The 13,733-nt window shown below is 43.2% G+C and overlaps 2 protein-coding genes across 2 annotated transcripts in view; one reads left to right on the forward strand and one right to left on the reverse strand.

Moving 5' to 3' along the window:
- EXO5 (exonuclease 5) overlaps positions 1-6,097 on the forward strand; it is an 8,135-nt gene extending 2,038 nt beyond the window's left edge. Inside the window, exons 2-5 of the mRNA XM_029285413.1 lie at positions 284-525; positions 2,948-3,052; positions 3,132-3,304; positions 5,633-6,097. Coding sequence (XP_029141246.1) covers positions 284-525; positions 2,948-3,052; positions 3,132-3,304; positions 5,633-6,097 — 985 coding nt within the window. The remainder of the gene's footprint in view (positions 1-283; positions 526-2,947; positions 3,053-3,131; positions 3,305-5,632) is intronic.
- A 431-nt stretch (positions 6,098-6,528) lies between these two features.
- Positions 6,529-13,733, reverse strand: part of RAP1GAP2 (RAP1 GTPase activating protein 2) — a 156,659-nt gene continuing 149,454 nt past the window's right edge. The window contains exon 22 of the mRNA XM_015822663.1: positions 6,529-6,564. Coding sequence (XP_015678149.1) covers positions 6,529-6,564 — 36 coding nt within the window. The remainder of the gene's footprint in view (positions 6,565-13,733) is intronic.

Consider the following 13,733-nt stretch of genomic DNA (forward strand, 5'->3'; position numbering starts at 1 on the left):
GAGAGAGAGAGAGAGAGAGAGAGAGAGAGAGAGAGAGAGAGAGAGAGAGAGAGAAGAGTAAAAAAATGCCATTAAAGGGTATCTTTTTCCATCTCTGTGATTCTTGTTACTCTTTTCTGGAATGTGTTCCTACTGAGTACCTTTAAATCACTTGTGTTGCCCATGGGTGATCTTTACTTTTGACTGCCATTTTATGCTCATCTGGATTCTTGCAGCAGAAATATGATAATCCGAACTTCTTGCATGCTCATGGCAGGGAATCCCAACCCCTCAGAGGTTCCAGGCCTCAGCATGTTGATTCTCGGCCTGCTAATGTGGAAGAAGGGAAGCGGAGGACAGCAAAGAGGAAGAGAGCGAAGACGCCTCTTGAAGCTTTCCGCCTGCGCTATCTTTGGGTCACAGATCTCTCTAATCAAGTGTGGTGCGAGCAAAACATGGTTTATCACAAAGAAAAGCCGAGTGTGCAATTGCCGGAGAAGACGACAGTGGTATTAAACACAGGAAAGTCAATACATCTTGCCAGAGGTGACGTCATTTGGATGTTTGGGTTAAATTCTATTGCATTGCGGATGGGAAATAGGATCCCTGAGCTATTATGAGCATGTCCATATTTTCTATCTGTAAAATAGTGGGTATTTTCTGCCTAATAAAGTTGCTAGTCCTTAAGGTGCCCCAGAACTACCTTTTTTGTTGTGGTGGTAATGTGACTGCCCTTTTAGAATATGACTAACAACGGAAAGCAACAGCATCTAGCCGGTTGTGGCTGATCTTTAAAAAGATGATCAGGGTCACCCCATACCTGGATGGGAGACCACCAGGAGATTCCAGGGTTATGAATTAGATTGGAAGCCGAACAGAGGACAGAGAAGCTGGTAGTGGCAACCCACTACGATATTGCTGCTGAAGAGGTTACCAAAATAAGGCTTAACTCAAGAGTAACGTTTATCTTTCAATAGTGGTCCATAATTTTGAGTAATGCCCCCAACCCCAACATGGTCCATGATTGCTTAAAATTAAGGCCATTCAGTTTCTAGTCATTTTTAAGAGGGAAATGGCATAATCCTTTAAATCAGTGTTCCTCAATCTTGGCAACTTGAAGATGTGTGGACTTCAGCTCCCAGAATTCCCTGATCTGCCAGAATTCTGGGAGTTGAAGTCCACAGATTTTCAAACGGCTGAGGTTGAGAAACGCTGGTTTAAACAGATTTATAGTTGCTCAATAATGCAGAAGAAAAGTAGAGCCCCAAATCTTCCTAAAAGCTCAAGAAAGAGACAGTAAAACTCACCCCTTTCCAAAAACTTAAAAGTGTAGGGCAGGGGTAGGCAACCTTGGCTCTTTTATGACTCATGGACTTCAACTCCCAGAATTCCTGAGCCAGCCATGCTGAGGAGAAAGAAAGAGGTTTCCATGCTGAGCCATGTCAGCTCAGGAATTCTGGGAGTTGAAGTCCACGAGTCATAAAAGAGCCAAGGTTGTCTACTCCTAGTGTAGTGCAAGGGCCATCTTAATGCCAGGGTATAACTACTCAAATAGACCAGATAGTAATGTAATGGCATGTCTGAGAAAGGGCACAGACAACTGGTTGGCTGTAATTCTAAACAGGAGCTATGGATAGTCCCAGACTTAACAATCACAACTGCGACCAGAATTTCCGTGGCTAAGCAAGGCAGTCATTAAGTGAGTCATGCCCAATTTTATGACTTTTTTGCTACAGTTGTTAAGCGAATCACTACAGTTGTTAAGCAAAACATGCGATCGTTAAGGGAAACTGGCTTCTCCCACTTGTCAAATCCAGGATGCTGCAACTGTCATACTGACATACCGGTTGCCAAGAGCTCAAATTTGGATCACGTAACTGTGGGGATGCTGCAACCTTTGTCAATGTGAAAACTGGTCGCAAGTCACATTTTTCAATGCCATTGTAACTTTGAACGGCCATTAAACGAATGGTTGTTAAGTGAAGGTCTTCCTGCACTGTTTGGGTTGTGCTATTGAGCTGCTATTTGCTCTGTCATTGAAGCCAGTGAAGGGGAACGAGAAAACTAATGCTGACAATTTTTCTCAGACCCTCACGGGGGGGGCGAGGGGAGCGATTTGCTGTAGAATTAAAAGGTAAAGGTAAAAGTTTCCCCTGTCCAGTCGTGTCCAACTCTAGGGGGTGGTGTTCATCTCTGTTTCCTAGTCAAGGGAGCCAGGGCTGTACGGAGATGCGTCTGCAGGCATATGGCCAGCATGACAATACAATTCAGTCACATGGAACACTGTTACTGTCATGGTTCCGACAGATGAAACTCTTCAAAGAACTTCAAGGCATTGTTTACCTTAAATAATCTTTATTGGAGTAGCATAGCTTTGGCACTAACATAGTTGAAGCCAAAATCTGAAATCCCCTCCCCTGAACACATAGTATCAAAGCACAATTCCCTCCTCTAATTTACAGTCATAAATCACATTCTCCAATTGTTTGAAATGCAGACTTTCCCTCCATTACTCCATCCCGCCATCTCTTATCATCTCTTATTTCAAAAGCCCTGAATTCACACACTGTTACAATATTGTTATGTCTAACTAACTCCCATCACATTCCTCCTCCTTCCCCAGTATCATCTAATGCTAAGAGTTAAGCATAAGAAAGAAAAAGGCTGCATCTCCATATATTGTCAAAGCAAGAGCATCCAATGTTAGCAGCATTGACAGTTACCTTCCCACCAAAGTGGTGCCTATTTATCTACTCGCATTTGCATGCTTTCGAACTGCTAAGTTGGCAGGAACTGAAGCAAGGACTGGAGCTCACCCTGTCATGCTTGGGTCTCAAACTACCAACCTTCCGGTCAATAAGCCCAGCATCTTAATCGCTAGACCACCGTGCCGCCTTGCTGTAGAGATAAGTGGTTAATTTTGAGAGCAGGAAAGCAACATTCTTTCTCTGTGGCTGCCTCAATCCAGAACTGCAAGATCATAGCCTGGTGCCTGTGAAGACTGCAAGCCGAGAAGATGGATGGGCCGTCAAGCTGGTTAACATCCTCCTGACCGTAGCTAATCTACGAAAAGGTGGGCACTCTGCTCGTGGAACGCTCCCCGTGCCTCTCAGGATGGCAAAGGTGCTTAAATGTGGTTTTCTCCCTGGCAGGTTGGCGTGTGCGGGAATGCCCGGTCTTTGGCGTGTTAGAAGGCGTTTTTGTGTCCGGGATCATTGACCAGCTAAATTATACGGCTAAAGGCGAATTGCAACTGAATGAATTGAAGACAAGGGAAAAAGCCTACATGCCTGGACCTGCGCAGAAGAAGAGGGACCGTTTCCAGGTGGGTCAGGGTGGGATTGGAGACCCTAGGCTGGCTGGAGGGGAGGCTTGGAACCCGGATATAGGGAGGGAATTGCCTGCATTCACACCATGCATTCAACTGGGTCAGTAAAAAACCAAAGAGTTGGGAAGGAACTTAGAAGTCATCTAATCCACCTACCAACTCGATGCAGGATCCACTAGATCAGTGGTTTTTCAAATTTGACCACTTTTAAGAAGTGTGGACTTCAACTGCCAGAATTCCCCAGCCAGCAATATTGGCTGGGGAAATCTCAGGTGTTGAAGTCTACACTTCTTAAAAGTGGCTAAGCTTGAGAAACGCTGCACTAGAACGTATCTGCACGATGGTCGTGTAGCTGCTGTTGAACTTCAGTGAAGGGGAATTTAGCCCTTCATGCGAGAGCCTTTTCCATAGGTTGAGAGTTCATAGAGTCAGGTAATATCTCCTGCAGGGAAGAGCAACCAAGATGATTAAAGGCCTGGAGACTCAAACATAGGAAGAGCAGTAGCAGGATTTGGGTTTGCCTAGTCTAGAGAAAAGAAGGACTGGGGGGACATGATAGCAGTGTTCCGGTATTTGAGGGGCTGCCACAAAGAGGAGGGGGTCAACTTATATTACAAAGTATCAGAGGGCAGGACAAGAAACAATGGAAACTAATCAAGGAAAGAAGCAACCTGGAATTAAGGAGAAACTTCCTAACAGTGAGAACAATAACCAATGGAACAGCTTGCCATCAGAACTGGTGGGTGCTTCATCACTGGAGGTTTTTAAGAAGAGACTGGACAACCATTTGTCTGAAATGGTACTATAGGATCTCCTGCTTGAGCAGCGGGTTGGACTAGAAGACCTCCAAGGTCCCTTCCAGCTGTGTTCTGATTGAATTTGATCTTCCTTAACCCAATGAGTCTGGTCCTGCCCTCTGAAGCAAAAGAAAATAAACTCATTTCTTCCCTCATATGACAATCTGTCTGAGATTTGAAGACTATTGTTGTCTCCAGAACTGGATCCCATACTCCAAATGGAGTCTGATCAGGGAGAAATAAAATGGGACAATTACTCCCCATGATCTGAATTCTCTGCTTGTGTTAATTTCCTCCCACCCCTGATAGCATTTGCTTATTTACCCACTGCATCACAGGGCTGACTCAGATTTAATGTAGGGTCAGCAGAGATACCCCAATCTTTTTTGACATCTGATACATTTTAATCATGGTTGCTTAGAATTGAAATGTTCTAAACTGAAATGTTGCTTAGAACTGAAATATTATCAGATTTTATTTGAAGTCGACGATAGTGAATGTACCAAAGGATCCTGGGATTTAGACTTAGAGAAACCAATAAACAATATTTTTGGCAGTCTGGAGGACAGCATGAGACATTTCCATGCAGGAAATATGTATTAAACCTTTAAAGTGGGCATATCAAACTCCAGTAAGCCCTCATATACATCTAAATACAGATAATCCTCATCTTACAACTATTCATTTGGTTACCATTCAAAGTTACAATGGCATTGAAAAAAGACACTTGATATCAGTCTTTACACCTATATGTTAGAAAATATCTTTATATATAGCCAGTGGTGGGATTCAATTGGTTCACACCGGTTCGGTATTACCAGTATCTAAATTTTGCTGCATTCGGAGAACCAGCTGGCTTCCAGAAGCCCAGTCTAGGCCTCGGAGGCCCAGGCCTGCATCGGCTAAGAGAACCGGTTGTTCAGGTATTTGAATTCCACCACTGTATATAGCACCACAGAGCAAAGAGTACAGTCACCATGTGCTTTACTGCTCAACTATTTAACTGTAACAGGAAATTGGGACTTCTGCTTCAAATGAAAGAGCATAGATCCAAACCATCAATCCAGACTTGTAAACACTGCCATCTACTGGCTGAATACTTCTGTAATTGTTGATTAAAAATACGTTCCAACAATGAATTCCAACATTATGACCATCTCAACATCCCTACAGTCATGTGATCAAAATATCAGCACTAGGCAACAGTCATGCATTTACAACAGTTGCAGTGTCTCACGCTCATGTGATCACCATTTGCCACCTTCCCAGCCAGCTTATGTTGAGCAAAGTCAGTGGGGGAAGCTGGATAGGCTTAGTGTGATTCACTTACCAACTGCAGTGATTTGCTTAACAACCATGGCAGCAAAAAAGAAAAAAATCGAGTGTGACTGACTTAATAACCATTGTGCTTAGCATGGAAATATTGATCCCAATTGTGGTTGTAAATTGAGGTCTACCTGTATTCAGTAAGACACAGGTGAGGCTGAAAATTGAATCAATTTAAGAAGGGATGCTTGATTCATTGCAGGTCTCTTTATATAAATATCTCTTTGATGCTATGGTGCAAGGATGCTTAACCCAAGATATTTTCATACATCACCTTCATCTGAAGCCCAAACAGCCACTTGGCCAGGAAATCCAAGAACATGCTCAAAAAGCTGGATTCATGGTGCACTGCTTTGAAGACCTCCTGGAACTGGTGCTCCTCAACTTGACCCACTCAGACATTCCGGCTATTGACCACCTTCAAATTGAGTACATTCATCAGAAGACCAACACATTGCTGGACACCGAAGTCATCACCTATGACCATGATGAATTGATGTCCATGTCCCATTATCTCTTATCGTATTGGAAAGGGCAAAGAGATCCCAAGGGAGTGGACATTGAAGACAGTTGGAAATGCTCCTATTGCGCCTTTGTCGACATCTGTGATTGGCGCCAGCAGAGAGCGGACGGCCTGATCCAAAAGGACAGCAAAAAGAAAACATGAGCGAGAGCCAATCCAGAGAATAGAGAATAGAGCAGGGGTAGTCAACCTTGGCTCTTTTATGACTCGTGGACTTCAATTCCCAGAATTCCTGAGCCAGCTTAGCTGGCTCAGGAATTCTGGGAGTTGAAGTCCACGAGTCATAAAAGAGCCAAGGTTGACTACCCCTGGAATAGAGGCTTCTGGCTGGGAGAATGGGCATAGCCAGTTGTGGCTCAGCATTCTTGCAAGACAGCCGAACTGCCAAAAATGGATGAACTTCTCCTACAAAAGGAGACACTAAGTAAATTAACCCTATTTCCCATCTCTAATAATTTTGAGGCTCTTGAATGGGACTTGCAAAGAGAAACAGAAAAGCAACAATTATCGGAGCTTTCTGTTTCTCTTGGCGAAGATTTAATAGACTGTTCTGATTCTATGCCAGCCCTCCCTTTTCATTCTTCAGTCTGTTCTGCTAGCTCCAGCTTCTTCTAAAGAAAATAAGAACATAATCGCACATGGTAAGGACTGGGAGGAACTGTTTTCACAGGATGGCTCAATTGAATTCATGGTAAAACAGTGTTTGCTCATAGGCAAGCTATTATTTCAGTGTTCGAGCAATTAGCCTCTATTAAAATTAACCTGCATAAGTTAGTGAGCCCTGGAGGCGCAGTGGTTAGAATGCAGTATTGCAGGCAAACTCTGTCCACAACCTGGAGTTCAATCCTGACAGAGCTCAAGATTGACTCAGCCTTCCATCCTTCCAAGGTGAGTAAAATGAGGACCCAGATTGTTGGGGGCAAGATGCTAACTCTGTAAACAGCTATATAGCACTATGGAGCCGTATATAAGTCTCAGGGCTACTGCTATTGCTATTACTAGTGCCTTGAGTGTGTAGGAATGTATCTTGAGGGAGATACAGTACAAGTGATCCTCACCTTCAGAATTACAACAGTGCTGAACGAAGGGACTCGTGATCGCTGCCCAAATTTATGGCTGCTGAGTACCGCCACAGTCACATGAACAAAACTTGGGCACTTGGCAATCTCACTGACTGCAGTGCCCCTCATTTATCTCCCGCCATCATCCTGCCCCTTGGGTCTCTGAAGCCTTGGGCCTGCTTCCCACCCCCTTTGGTCCCACACCATCCTCTTCACTTCCCATCACAGCTTAGTCACTTACCCAAAGGAGATCTATTGGGAAGCAGCCAATCCAACACATGGTCTTCCTACATAGACTGTGTGGCACCATCCCAGAAGTGGGCACCATTTTGGGAGTGACTGACATGAATTTTGTCTATTCCAAAATGGTGCCTGCTGAAATGGTACAGGGTTTCCTGCCTGAGCAGGGAGTTGGACTAGAAGACCTCCAAGATCCCTTCCAACTCTGTTATTCTGTTCTATTCTATCTCTTGTCAGCTTTCAATACCATCAACCTAGTTATCTTTTGGGGCCAACTTACGGAGTTTACGGCGAGTGACACAATTTGTCCTGGTTCACCTCTTTCCTCCAAGTTTGGTCCCAATCAGTATTGATAGGGAGTGAGAGGTCCAGCTCTCGGCCCCTGCTCTGTGGGGTACCACAGGGCTGTCTGGGCTCCTGTTTAGCATCTACATCAAGGGTAGTCAACCTTGGCTCTTTTATGACTCGTGGACTTCAACTCCCAGAATTCCTGAGCCAGCTAAGCTGGCTCAGGAATTCTGGGAGTTGAAGTCCACGAGTCATAAAAGAACCAAGGTTGACTACCCCTGATCTACATGAAACCACTGGGTGAGATCATCCACCATCATGAGTTTAGCTATACCCAGTTGATATCCAGGGTAGGATGGCATCCTGCTGACATCCAGTTATGTATCTCCATCCTGGGTGAAGTGAGTGATGCAGTAGACATTCTTTTGAGGTGCCTGGAGGCTGTGAAGGCCTGGATGGGGAACAAAAGACTTTGGCTGAACCCTGGTAAGACGGAGTGGTGTGAATGGGATATAAATGTTTATAATATTCAGTCTTGACGGGGTTGCATTACCTCAGATCTGATGTGTAACCCAGGGGGAAGAAAAGAGGGAGGGGAGAGAGGAAAGGAAAGGAAAGGAAGATGGGTCCCAATGTTGGTTGCTCTTTTTAGTTACATTAACAGCACAGCATGTTTCCCATCTGGGTGATATTATCCTTCTCTATAGGAATACAGGAAACAGACTTTGCCCTGCCAACTGTAGACCAATTAGCTTGCTTAGTACAAAAAGGAAGCAATATGCAAAGTGCCTTTATTTAAAACTGTTGGATTGGGCCCAAAGTGAAAATCTTGTAAAAAAAAAAAAAAGATGGGATTTAGAGGGGACCATTCAACCTTAGACAACTGTCTGGTCTTGCACTGTTTAACTGAAAAATACACCTCACTGTCCAAAGGCACCATTTTTTTCAATCTTTGTGGATTTCAGGAATCCCCAGTGTATAAAAGATTGTTCCCTCTTATCCAGACTCTTATCCTGCCTTATCTACATCTCATTGAGGCTCAGATGCTCCTCTTGGGAGCTGTTTCCACCAAAAGAGGGATAAGGCAAGCGTGTAAAGTAGCCCTCTCACTTTTTTTAATTTGTACATCAATAATTCAGGCTCTCTCGTCGTCTAACCATCCGTCCCCAATTTTTGCAGATCGTGCAATCCCAGCCTTGCTGTATGCAGATGATATGGTAATTTTGCCTATTTCTCCAACAGGAATCAGAAGGACACTGTGAGCATTGGTGTCCTTTTGCTAAAAGAACAATGTGTAATAAACTTAAAAAAAACCCTAAAGGACTAGTGTTTGCACAACACAGATTAAACAGTCCTCAATAGAGCAGGTAGATACTTATAAATACCTTGAAGTGAGTTCCAGGTTTCCTTATCTTGAAGCACATATTTTTCTTATCAGGCAAGTGGGCCCCCACAGCTGTCTTAAGATTCTTCTATTCAAAGGAGGTACATTTTCTTCCTGCAGTTTGCAAAGTTTTGTTTGCTAAGTCCTTTCTCAGCTTCTTTATGATGTTCCAATTTGCATTTTTACAAAGTTTAATATCCTGGTGCCTTTCCAGTCCATATTTAGTTGTGAATGCTCCAACACTGGAAGTTTTTAAGAAGAGACTAGACAGTCACTTGCCTGAAATGGTATAGGACAGGTTCTCCTGCTTGAGCAGGGGGCTGGACTAGAAGACCTCCAAGGTCCCTTCCAGTTCTATTCTGTTATGTTATAGTATAGTATAGTATAGTATTAGTATAGTATAGTATAGTATAGTATAGTATAGTATAGTATAGTATAGTATAGTATTATATTTATTATATTATTATATTATATTATTATATTATATTATATTTATTATATTATATTATATTATATTATATTATATTATATTATATTATATTATATTATTATATTATATTATATTATATTATATTATATTATATTATATTATATTATATTATATTAATTATATTATATTATATTATATTATAAATTATATTATTATTCTTAATTTATAAGAGCAATATTCGCAGTTCCAAGATGTATCAAGAATGTTGTTTTACAGTTAGAGATAAGTTGGGTTTGTGGAGACAAGCCTGGCTCTACCTCTCTACTTTATGGTTGAAATGGATATTTTTTTTCTTCTGACTCCACTGATTCTCTGACCCCGTTTTAAATCAATCTGGCGAACAAAAACTAATCGCAAACTCTACTCCTTAGAATTTTCTTTGAAAAGTCCCTGACCATTAGGGCTTCAACATGCCAGGATTCATCTTAAACAACTTATCCCTGTCTTGGATATTGATTTTCAAGCCAATTTAAGCCTGGTATCTGACACTACAGTAAATGGATCCTTCTCAAAGTCTAATTCTGAAATGTTGTTGAACTTTGACTGAATGTTCTGCTTTCTGCAGTTCTGTGGAAGTGGTATTAAAACATTCCTTTTCAGCAGACTTTATCTGAAATCCCCATGTCATATGCTCCTTTGTGGCTGCCTCTATAATAAATAAAGGAAGCTGTATATTTATCCCTTTAAAAAAAAAACCTTCCCTAGTAGAGAGCACAATATCTGCTGTCACTGCTTTTATCTGCCCAGGATCCTGAAATATCTTTTTTCGCTGCCTAATTTTGTGGTGCCATTTGTTGTATCTGTCTTCCCAATGATTTGCAAGTGTCACTGCTATTTGTGTTACAGTTACTACAATAATCCTCATGGAGAGAAGTAAGCAGTGGTACCACAAGGTTCCATTTTAGGCCCAGTACTCTTCAATATCTTCACCAATGACTTAGATGAGGGAATTGAAGGGGAACTCATCAAATTTGCAGATGACACCAGACTGACAGGAGTAGCCAACATCCCAGAAGACAAATTCAGGATCCAGAAAGGTCTTGACAAACTTGAACAATAGGCCCTGTCCAACAAAATGAGTTTCAATGTGGAGAAAAGCAAAGTTTTACATTTAGGCAGGAAAAATCAAAGGTACAAGTACAGATTGGGCGAGAAACTTCCTAACAGTAAGGACAATTAACCTTAACAATTTACCTTCAGAAATTGTGGATGCTTCATCAGGAGGTTTTTAAGAAGAGACTGGACAGTCACTTTGTCTGAATTGATATAGGATCTCCTGCTTGAGTGGTGGGGGTTGGACTAGAAGACCTCCAATATCCCTTCCAGCTCTGTTCTGACTGAAGTTTCTGTAATCTTATTGCAACTGTCTATTTTATGTATTTTATATCACCTTTATTTGCAATTTTTATTGCCTCCCAGGGTCATCTCGCATAGCGAGATGGGTGTGGCATATACATTAAATAAATAAATAAATACATTTTTTTTTAAAAAAAAAAAAATCTTTTATTGCTAATTAGAGTTGTCATTATTTATTGTTGTATTTTTCTGGCCCATGGACTATATCAGTGTTTCTCAACCTTGACAATTTTAAGGCATGTGGACTTCAACTCCCAGAATTCCACAGCCAGCATTGCTGGCTGTGGAATTCTGGGAGTTGAAGTCCACATGCCTTAAAATTGTCAAGGTTGAGAAACACTGGACTATATAATAAAGGTTTTGATTTGGATCGTAAAAGCTTTCGACAACGATGTGAGGAACACCAGAGGGCAGCCTTACATTAAGAATTGGCCTTGTCAGCTGTTTTCTAAACTTCTAAAGCTTGCATAAAGCTCAGTTTCCGTGCAGATGGTACCAAATTGGCTGTCAAAAATGCATCATTGTGCAAAACCTCAACTCTCTGGAGAAAACTCTGATGCTGAGAAAGATGGAAGGTAAAAGAAGAAGAGGATGACTAGCAACAAAGAGGATGGACTCAATTATAGATAGTCCTTGAGTTGCAACTATTCATTTAGTGACATTTAAGGTTACAACGCACTGAAAAAAGTAACTTAGGATCCTTTTTCACACCTACGACCATTGCAGCATCCCTGTGGTCACATGATCAAAATTCGGCTACTTAGCAACCGAGTCATATTTATGACGGTCGCAATGTCCCGGGGTCCTGTGATCACCTTTTGCCATTTTCTGACAAGCAAAGTCAATGGGGAAGCCAGATTCACTTAACCACCTTGTGACTAACTTAGCAACTGCAGAGATTCACTTAACAACTCTGGCAAGAAAGGTCATAAAATGGGGCAAAACTCAAGTTAATGTTGTCTTGCTTAGCAATTGAACTTTTGGGCTCAATTGTGGTTGTAAGTCAAGGTCTTGTGTATTTGGTCTTCGGGTTGTTTTTTAGGACATGGGTGGCTGCATGTGTGCATGCATCCCAGCCTCACTTGCACGAGCAGCAGGCAAGCGCGTGCTTGTGTGCTCCATTTGTGTGAGTGGCAGGTGTGTGCATGCCGCTCACGTAAATGGAGCTGCGTGTGTGTGTGCCTGCCAGCTGCTTGTGCAAACCATTCCCTCCCCCCCCTCCACCGGTCCGCAGCCGAAACCGTTGGGGATCTCTGCTTTGGCGTATGCCAGATATGTCAAACACAAGGCCCGGGGGCCGGATGCGGCCCGCGAAGTGGTTTCATGTGGCCCGCGAGCCATCCTGGAAACAGTGTGGAAACGGCCCCCGCTGCTTGGCCCTGGCCCAGGCCGGCCAGGAGCCAATGTACAATTTTGTGGTGGCCATCTATGCTGAAATGCATTCAGTCTTAACTCCACAAGGCTGTCTAGAAACAGCGAGGAACCAGCCCCTGCCACATCGGCCCCACCCCTTGGGTGCATGCTGGGGAGGTGTCACCCTTTGTGAGTAATGAAGAAATGCACCATCGCCTGTAAGTGGCCAGCAAATGGCCCTAGCCTACTTCACATATCTGGCTTGATGGGCTCTGCCCCGGTCCCACCCCCTTCTGCCAGAGACCCTCAGATCTGTCCCACTCCTGCTAGGCCCCCACAGGCAACCTTGACAGGAATGATGTAGAGCTGGCCATGCCCACCCAGTAGGCCACACCCACTCCATCCACACCCACCCAGTAGGCCACACCCACCCTGGCCACATGCACCCGCCCCCCCCAGGGCAACCGCAATGCTGATGCGGCCCTCAATGAAATTGAGTTTGACACCCCTGGCGTATGCTATGCCACTTTTAAGGAGCGTGTAGCATGTTTTGAATACAAACCATTTCAGCTTTTCAGCCCCAATCTGAGTGCAAAATAGATTGTCTTGATTATTTTGGAAATCTGAAACCCTTCTAAATGACTTCAGGCAGCCTTTTCTTTTACCATAAGGAGCTCTTCAGGACTCCAAATTGGGACGTTTCAAATTGGAAACATTTTGCACAGCTCTGCCACTTTTCACTGCAGGGGAGAAATTACAATCAGTAATTCACCGGCAGGTGACTAACACCGAGATGGGACTCAGTTCACCTCCCTATTTTTGCTTTCCGTGGTGGAGTGTTCTGTACGAACCCGTGTGCATTAGGGAGAAAGGTGCATTTAAAAAAACGCCAAGTCCTTTGCTATTTTGAGAGTGTGCAATCAGCATTTTTGCAAAATGCCTTGCAAGGTTGTGTTCAACCCCTTACCTGGGCTGTCCCCTTTTCTCATGCAGGAAGGCAAAGCTCTGATTATGAGTTCTTTCTTTCTTTCTTTCTTTCTTTTTTTCTTTCTTTCTTTCTTTCTTTCTTTCTTTCTTTCTTTCTTCTCTCTCTCTCTTTCCTTCCTTTTCTTTCTTTCTTTCTTCTTGTTTTCTTCTCTTTTCTAAAGTGGTCCAGTTTTGGTCACCACATTACAAAAAAAGATGTTAAGACTTTGGAAAAAGTCCAGAGAAGAGCAACTAAGATGATCAAAGGCCTGGAGACTAAAAAACATATGATGAACCGTTGCAGGAATTGGGTATGGCTAGTCTAGAGAAAAGAATGATTTAAGATAAGATGATAAGATAAGATAAGATAAGATGATAAGATAAGATAAGATGATAACTTGGGAGTCCTCCTGGATACACGGCTGACATTGGAAGATCACTTGCCTCCTGGATACACGGCTGACATTGGAAGATCACTTGTCGGCCGTGACCAGGGGGGCGTTTTATCAGGTTCGCCTGGTGTACCAGTTGCGGCCTTTTCTGGACCGGGACGCCTTGCGCACAGTCACTCAGGCTCTCGTCACCTCCCGCCTGGACTACTGCAATGCTCTCTACATGGGGCTCCCCTTGAGGAGCATCCGG

This window comes from Protobothrops mucrosquamatus, unplaced genomic scaffold (genome assembly GCF_001527695.2).
Source record: "Protobothrops mucrosquamatus isolate PMUCROS unplaced genomic scaffold, P.Mucros_1.0 scaffold1637, whole genome shotgun sequence".
Lineage (NCBI taxonomy): Eukaryota > Metazoa > Chordata > Lepidosauria > Squamata > Viperidae > Protobothrops > Protobothrops mucrosquamatus.